The sequence below is a fragment of the Chrysochloris asiatica genome, unplaced genomic scaffold (genome assembly GCF_000296735.1).
Source record: "Chrysochloris asiatica unplaced genomic scaffold, ChrAsi1.0 scaffold00007, whole genome shotgun sequence".
Lineage (NCBI taxonomy): Eukaryota > Metazoa > Chordata > Mammalia > Afrosoricida > Chrysochloridae > Chrysochloris > Chrysochloris asiatica.
In genome coordinates, this window is record NW_006408525.1 from 21165124 (window position 1) to 21173442 (window position 8319).

At 56.4% G+C, this 8319-nt stretch overlaps 1 protein-coding gene across 1 annotated transcript; it reads right to left on the reverse strand.

Moving 5' to 3' along the window:
* Window positions 1-2033: 2033 nt before the first annotated feature.
* NXPH3 (neurexophilin 3) lies at window positions 2034-5361 on the reverse strand. The gene is made up of 2 exons (XM_006832484.1): window positions 5308-5361; window positions 2034-2783 (listed from the first exon to the last, which is right to left on the reverse strand). The coding sequence occupies exons 1-2, from the start codon at window positions 5359-5361 to the stop codon at window positions 2079-2081; spliced, it is 759 nt and encodes a 252-aa protein (XP_006832547.1). The 3' UTR covers window positions 2034-2078.
* Window positions 5362-8319: the final 2958 nt, after the last annotated feature.

Consider the following 8319-nt stretch of genomic DNA (forward strand, 5'->3'; position numbering starts at 1 on the left):
CAGCCTTCACCGAGGAGACTTTGATCTTGAAAGTGAAACTTCAGCCTTCCTCTCACTGATTCCATCCGAGTGCCACCGGCAGGAGCACCCATCCTGAGGCCCCTCTCCTCTCACCTGGGGACGGAACTGGCCCAAGCCCCCTTCAGCCTTCACCCTAACCTGACCAGTTCTTCCCTAGGTCAGGTAGAAATCTCAATATCCGGATTCTCAGGAAGCTCCCTTCCCCAGGAGGCGCCCCAGGGAGGAACAGATGGGAATTACAATTGGGAAAGAACACTGGGGTGTATGGGGGTGCTGTTCTCCTATCCTAGTGAGCTAGAGGCAGAGTCAGCATCTCTCCTCCCACTGAAATTCTTTGGTCCATCCCTGACCTACTGATTCAAACCCTGGGGTGGGGCCAGCAACTCTGGGTTTTTCTGATACACGTACTCATTTGAGAACCACTGGACTAGGCACAAAGGCGCAATGGTTTGAGTACTAGCTGAAGGGTTGGTAGTTCAAATCCACCAGCTGCTCCACAGGGAGGAAGAGTAAAGATTGCAGCCTTAGACGCTCTAAGGCTGCAAGCAGTTCTACTCTGCTCTATAGCGTCTCTGTGAGTCAAAATCCAATCAGCTATGGGTTTGGGGGACTAGGCAAGCCCGATTATATAGAGGAAGAAGTTGAGGGAAACCCAGAAGGAATGGACTTAGCAAGGCCACATAACCAATGACAGAGCTAGGATACCTGTGTCCCCCAACTCTGCCCCCTACAAGGCCTAGCCAGATGACAATTCATGGAGGGCAACAAATAACACGCTTATGTAGCTCGCTCCTCCTGCTAACACTTCCTCCTGGGGCTGCAGTGGCTGATGCCAGCCCATCCCCTTCCAGCGCCAAACTGTGTTCACTCGGATTTTCCAGGATGAGATTGGATACCCTGGAAAGGAGACTGGAGAGGGAGCAGAGCTCGGACAGCTGTGGGGGCCCTTCCGCTCCTGTCTCCAGGAGTCGTCTTGTTGAGAAACACTGGCTGCACCAGGAATGCAAGGGCAGGCCCTTAACCCGAGACAACTTGGACGCTAATGTCCCAGGAAAGCTTTATTCTCTGCTCCAAGAACAAGATTCTGCAAACAGAAGTCGACAATCAAGGCAATATCACAAGACTTCCCCAAACACACTATAAAACAAATCCAGCACCTTCCCACAGGCTAGCTCCCCCAGCGCCAAGCTGCTGAGGGCCCCACGGGAAGAGCGGAAACTGTACCCCAGTTTGGGAGATCCCCCAATCTGATGGCTAACTGTTGAGGGACCACTCTGTGGGACAAGGAAGCTCCCAGAGAAGCCAGCAGGGGGTGGGGCCAGGGAAGGATGCATGGTACGGTACCATTGTGGGCGTCCACCTGTGGCCTCCAGTGCTGGGAGAACATGATTGTTCTCTGTCTCAGCTCTAGGACAAGTGTCCCCATAGCAAGAGGCTGGGTGGGAATGGGGAGCACTGGCAGGGAATCTGGGGGAAGGGTGGGGTGGTTGGAGGCAGATAACTTATTTGTCAAGACATCAAAGACCCCAAGGGTCAACACGTCAGTCTCATGCTATGCTAGTCCAAGACAAGGGCTTAGGACCACCCACTGGACTGGACTGGAGAATTCTTCCTAACCCCCAGCCCACCCTGACTGTCAGGAAGCTCAGTCTCAGACACTCTGAGTTGTCCGCTTGGATTCCACACTGATGAAGTGCCCCTCTTCTCTCTGCTGTCCTTTCTCAGGATGGCAGGGAAGAGGGGGTCATGGTTTTAGATTCTTCTCCATGACTAGCTGGGGCTACACTGGTCTTCTTGCCCCAGCGACCTCCGGGACCAGTGTCTTCCTTTCCCTCAGTGTGGAAAGTTCTAGAATGCTGCTCCTCTGCTCTAGGCACTCCAGAAGCTCAGGTGGGGACCAGCATGTGAGACTCCCTTCCCCACCGCTTGAGACTTGGCCCTGGACACACTTGGTATCTTCTCTCCACTCCCTTCCAGCCCAGATTCCACACAGATGACCCCCAGACTGGGCAGGCCTGCACTCCAGCCCTGGCCTGGCCACTGTGGCCTGCCGAGGGTCACCCAGAAGGGTAGTAGGGGGTGTTGCTATGGTAGTTGTAATCTGGGCACACCTTCTGTACCAGCCGATAGTCTGTGCTGTAGAAGGCGATGTAGACGCAGACAACTTTGAAGGGCTGGGAACAGCTCCAGGTGGCCGAACTCTGGGCGTGGTCTCGGGAACAGGTCTTGGCTGGGTCATGGGTGCAGAGCGAGGTCCGGCGGCCTCGTTCCACCTTCTCCCACTCCATTCGGCAGTTGAAGATCTTGGAGGCCTTGGCTTCGATGAAGATCTGCTGTTCCTGGTGGAACTCCACGGCCTTGCTAGGAGGCACAAGGCTGATGGAGATGTTGCCCTGGCCTGTGGCATTGTGTCGGAAGTAGACGCTGAAAGTACCATTGCCATGGTCCACGATCTTCCCTGTGACGAGCAGGTTCAGGGCTACTGTCTTGATGTTGGAGTAGAAGTCTCCCCAGCCAAAGATCTTCTTTACCTTGGCTGAGGGTGGGGGGCTATGGTTGGGGTGATTGGGGGGCTGCCCAAGGACTCCCCATGCCTCCCCAGGTGGAGCCAGCAGCCCTAAGAGGGTGGAGTTGGCCATAGGGCGGGACTTCGGTGAAATGTGGCCCCGTTTCCGCGGTACCCGGGACCGGGGCTGACTCTCACGGTCATCATGCTTAGGGTCCTCCGAGCCGGGGGGACCATCATCCTGGCCACAGATGACCTACGGAAGGAGTTGGGAGAAGTGAGAGCTCTGCCCCTAGAAGACCCAGGCTTTCTGCTCCATGCTTCCCATAAGCAGCATCATGGCTGACCCTGTCTCTTCCCCTTTGATTAGCATTGAAGGAACCCCCTACACATTGCCCACTTGTGTTAGGGATCCAGCTCACGCTCTAGTTGGTTTCATGGTCCCATCTCCTGTTAAAAGGAGATCATCCCCAGGTCTTCTCCCCGCTGTCCTGCCTCTGTATAAAGTCTGTAAGTATGATTGAGAATATTCTCCAGTGCCACCAGAGATGCATAGTTCTTAACCTCAGTCTAACTGGGGAAGCCCAGCTTTTGATCTTGGGAGAACCCGATCTGATGCAGAAGCATTATCTCTGAACTGAGAGAGCCCCAATCTTCTAAGAGAAGTGGAGTCCTGGCCTCTGTGAAATTCTCAGGCTGATGGGGGAGGCACAGTCTCTAACCTCAAGGAGCCCTGAGTCAAAGGGAAGTTCCATCTCCCTCCTGAGAGAGTCCCCAGCTTGACAGGAGAGGTACAGTCACCATCTTTAGGGACTTCCTAGTCTGGTAGTAGAGACACCACCATATCCTAGGTTAGTTTCTATCCTCAGACACCAAGAGAATCCACAGACAATGAAGCAAGTGACTCCAGTGAGATTCTCTTTCAAGTACAAACGCAGTTTAGGTTTTGGCGGGAGGACTAGGAGGACACCTAAGTGGACTCCACATCCAGAATGGCAGAGGGAACCATGATGCTGACATGCCAAGACTTCACTTGCATTATGAGATAGTTCTTCTTATTCCCATTTTGCAGATGAGGGCGCTAGGACGCAGAGGTTACATCATTCCAAAGCTAAGGTCACAGACAGACAAGTCAGCCCTCCCATTACAGGGCACATTCCCAGACCAGATGCGTTCTTTTACCCAAGCCTCATTCCCACCGGTTATCTCTTATGAAACATGGAGGCTTCCCCTGCCTTTGCTGGGTCAGCAGTGGCCATAGGCCACACCTCTGGAAACTTCCTGAAGGAGCCGTGGAAAAGACCTCAGGTCGGCCTGACCCAGCTCAAACTTCCATGACTCTGGAGAGCATCAGGGAGTTGGCAAGTCTCCCTGATGTGTGTTTGCTCAGCTTTGAAGGAGAGTAACCAACCATCCTGAGTTACCAGCACTAGGAACATCAGCTTACAGCTGGGCGGTATCTAGATTTGTTGTTTACCCTCTGGTAGCGTAGTGGTTACGAATCGGGCTGCTAACCTCAGGATCAGCAGTTCGAAACTACCAGATGTTCCGCGGGAGAAAGATGAGGTTTTCCGCTGCCGTAAAGATTTACAACTTCGGAAACCCTGTACAGGTACAGGGTCGCTATGGTTGCTATGAGTCGGAACCGATTCTATGGCACATAACCACCACCACCACTACCTGGGACGAGGGTGAGAGAATGTCTGAAGGGCTGGATCTGAGGAGGAGACCCAAAGAAGCCTGTGTCATGGCCATGCCCATCACATACTCCAGGTTGGCCCTGCCGGCCGGGGCCCCAGGGGTGGGGTAGAGTAGGGGAGTCTCCTGGGGCGGGGATCAGGACTCCCAAATCTGTGTACACTTTGCCCTGGTACACTGCTAGGGGATAGAAAAGGGCCATGGATGGAGGTGTGAGAAAGGAAGCTTCGTGAACACAGTGAACCAGGGGGTGAAGGAAAAAGGGAATATTGTTTAGAGAGAAGGTGCAGATCCAGATGTAGGGCCGGCCGGGCGCTTCTCCTAGACAAGATTGTATGTGTGTATTTCTGTGTGTACGCGCGCTCCCGCGAGCGGGTTGGGGGAGCGCAGGGTCAGAGGGGAGTTTAGCCCTGGCTGGGGTCGGGGGTGGGATGCCCCAGCGTCCTGGCCGCCGGGAGCGGGCGTTCAGGGAGCCGGCTCGGGGCGCTCCGCTAAGCTGCCGCTAGCGCCCGGGGCGGGAGCCGCCTGCCCGGGTCCTGTGGGGCTCCGGCTGCGCGCAGCCGGGAGAGGAGAGGAAAACAACAGGCGGGAGGGAGGGAGCGGGAGGGAAGGCAAGAGCGAGGGACCCGGGGCTACTCCACCTCCTTAGACCAGCTCCTGGTGCTGAGGGACGGAGAGTCGGGGGCCCTCTGGGTCCACGAAGGCAGCTAAAAGGCCCACGCCCCCCTGACCCGGCGGGTCACCAGCTCCACGGCCCACCCCCCTTTCACGCGTCTCAGGCGCTGGGCAGAGGTCGGGTAACCCTTGGCGACCCGGCTCCCAGCCTTTTTCCTAGTATTAATCTCACCTCCCGCCGCTAGCAGCGGAGTGGGTGGGCCAGCTAAGCACCCTTTCCCCGCCCCTATTAACCCTTCCGGTTCAGTCTCCGGCCTCGGACATGCCCTCTCCCTCGGCCTCTAGTCTCCCCACCAGACCCAGGATGTTGAGGGGAAGGAGAAAGTTTTGGGCACGGAAGCTTCTCGTGCTTTCCCTCAATCCTCGGGGCCCTAGCCCCTGAACCCGGCTCCCCGCAGACCACTCACCAGATAGAGGCTGCCCTGCACTAGGAACACGAAGCAGCAGCGAGTCAGTTGCATCTTCCTTTTCTCCTCTCGTCCCCTTTTTTCGCCTCTTTTCCTTTCGGGGTCCCAGGCCCCCTCTTCACCCTGCTCCTTTAGGCGCGCGGTCCCATGCTCCGGGCCCCCGCGGCTCGCGGCCCTCCCGCTTGCAAACGCTCAGGACCGACCCCGCCCCCTTCGGTCCAGCTGTGTAGCCACCGCCCCCTTGCCCTAGTCCAGCTGCAAGCAGGGTGGCCCCTGCCCGAGGTCCCAGATGTGCTCTCCGAGCGCCTTGAAGGGCCCCAGCTGTGCTGTGGCTCCGCCGCTCCAGATCTGCGCTCGGCTCCCCTCTCGGTTCCAGCTGCGCCGCTCTCGCCCAGATGTGCTGGGGACCCGCGCGCGCGTCCGTGCCCAGGGCCAGTTCCTCAGACCAGACGGCCCCTCCCGCCCCGTCGCGGCGCGCCCCCTGGCGGACGCCCCTGGCCGCTCGGAGCCCCGACCGCCCGCTCCCGGGTCCCCGCTCAGCGCCCAGCCACCAGCCAGGCTGGAGCGCTTCTGAAGCCCAGGCGGCTCCCGCTTCCTCGTCCCTCCCACCAGCCGCGGCGGCGGCGGCGGCTGCAGGTACCGTGAGCCCAGCCGGTACCTCCGGAGTTAACTCCTCCCTTGCCGGCCTGCAGCCTGGGGACCTGGGACGTTCATTCTGCAGCCCCAAGCGCGGGGTGGAGTAACTCTTTTGAGGGCGAAGAGAGAGGATGATAAGCAGGGCATAGGGACCCTACCTTCTCCACCCCTCGGACAGGGTACCTATTAGTCCTTCCGAACAATATGCTGCCCTCCCCTTCCCCAGGAGGCCTGAAATTTGGAAAGGTCATTTTTTCCCAAACCCATTCTAATGGAGGAAAAAGAATGCCTTCCTTATTGTCAAAGTAGTTTCTCTGCATAGGCCAATCTTGTTCTGTAAGACTTGTTTCTGTGCTGAAGGAAGTTCTTCTAGGTGTCTAGCCTGCACTTCATTTACTATAACGTCAGTTCCTTTCCTCTTTTCCCTTTCTCAGAGAGGCTAGAGCAATCCCCCCTCCACCCCCAATGTCTCAGTCCAATCATTGTGACTAGAAGCGTTTAGCTTTCTTCTGCCTCTCCTCTTCTCTTTGGGTCCCTGGGTGGGAAAGGTCACCAGAGGCCCTGGCGGAATTCTGCCGCTGGAACCTGAGATGCTGGGGAGGGATGGGTAAGGCCTCCTTGGAGGCGGCTCCTCTGATCGTCCCTTCTTGTGGCTCAGTGATTAGTCAGCCTGGACGATGGCACTGCTGTCCCATGGGGCCCCTGCAAACCTCTGGGGCAAGGAGAAAGACCAAGTTCCTGATGTGAGATTACCAATGGTGGACCTGTCCACCCCTATCACCAGCTCTCCTTATTTCAGGTCTCCTCACTGCAATCCCAAGGGCCCCTTTAATCTTTGGAAAAATCAAAGGTCATATCCTAGCAGCCCTTGGAGACTGTGAGGGTGACAAGTACCCCCAGCATGTGGAGTGGTCCCTAGTCTGGGCTGCCTGCCCCCTCCCCTCCCTGTGAGGCATAGCGGGTGGTCACTTTGCCGTGGCCCTCTGAGGCCCACTTTGGTCCCTGGCTGCAGCCCCCAGCATGCACCCAGCCTCCTCCCCCACCATCTGCCAGGCGGGTGCGAGGGGAATGCAGATGAATCTTAATATCAGCCTGGGCCAAGTACGATGAGGGAGACAGATCCTGCAGAAGCCAGACAGCATCCCAGAGCCCCCTGCGTTCCCCAGGCATCCTGGGCTCTACCAGGATTCAGCAGCCTGCTTGAGGAGGCATGCATATCTCTAGCCAAGGACCCCCAAAGATAGGGGAGGATGGAACAGGTAAAGCCTTGTCTGGCTTCCCAGCCCCTGGTCTCTTGGGAGAAAGAAGCTGTGGGCTTGAGCGTGGGAAGCAGGTTCCGGTGTGCAGCAAGGCAGAGGCGGAGCTGGGCCCACTCCTTGTCCATTTCCAGAAGGTCCTGTTCCCTGGAGAGCAGTGTGGCCCAGCAGACAGACTACAGGCTTTCAGGCAGACAGTCCTAATTTCCACTCCAGACCTGGCTGTGTGACCTTGGGCAGGTGGCTGCGGCTCTCTGATGCCAGTTTCCTGATTTGTTGTTGCAAGAATGAAATGAGACAAAATGTGCAAACACAGAGCAGGCACAAGGACTGGCCATCAGTTGTAGGAATGCAGTAAATGGAAGTTCTCGCTTTCCCACTTCCCACACATCTGCTCTGGCAAGTTCTCCTGCCAGGCTTGCCCCCACTCCTCTCTTGGTCATTCCTGGCTCTCATTTTCTCATTTCCTTCAAGTGCCTCCCCATTCCACATTCATCCACCAACTACTGGCTGAGTGTGTCCTCGGTGCCAGGCGCCAGGCCAGGGGCTGGGTTACAGAGATGAATGGAATACCATCCTTGCCCTCAAGGACCTCACCGGCCAGTGCAGAGCAGAGACAGACAAATCGATAATTATAACAGTGTGGTGAGTAGAATAATAGATCCTTGTTCAAGGCATTACAGATACACCAAGGGAAGGGGGTCGAGAGGAGGGGAGGGTTCAGGGAGGGCTTTCTGGAGGAGGTGAGGTGAGGTCGGGTTGCAAGGAGGAGTCAGTCAAAGGTCATTCCTGCCAGGAGCACTGAATGATCAAAGGTCTGGAGGCTGGAGTTAGAGACTGGGACCAGGCAATGTAGGGTCAAAGGTTAGGGCCCTTTGTTTATGAAGAAACTTTGAAGGCTTTTAAAGGGTTGGTAATTACAGTCAGATTTGCATTTTTCAAAAGCTTTTGGAGAATTAATTGGATATAGAGAGACTAGAGGGAAGAAAAGGTCCCTGGGTGGCACAAATAGCTAGCTCTCAGCTCCTAACCTAACAGTTGGATCCACCCACCAGCACTGCAGAAGAAAGGCCTGGTGATCTGCTTCTGTAAAGACTGTAACCAAGAAACCCTGTAGAGT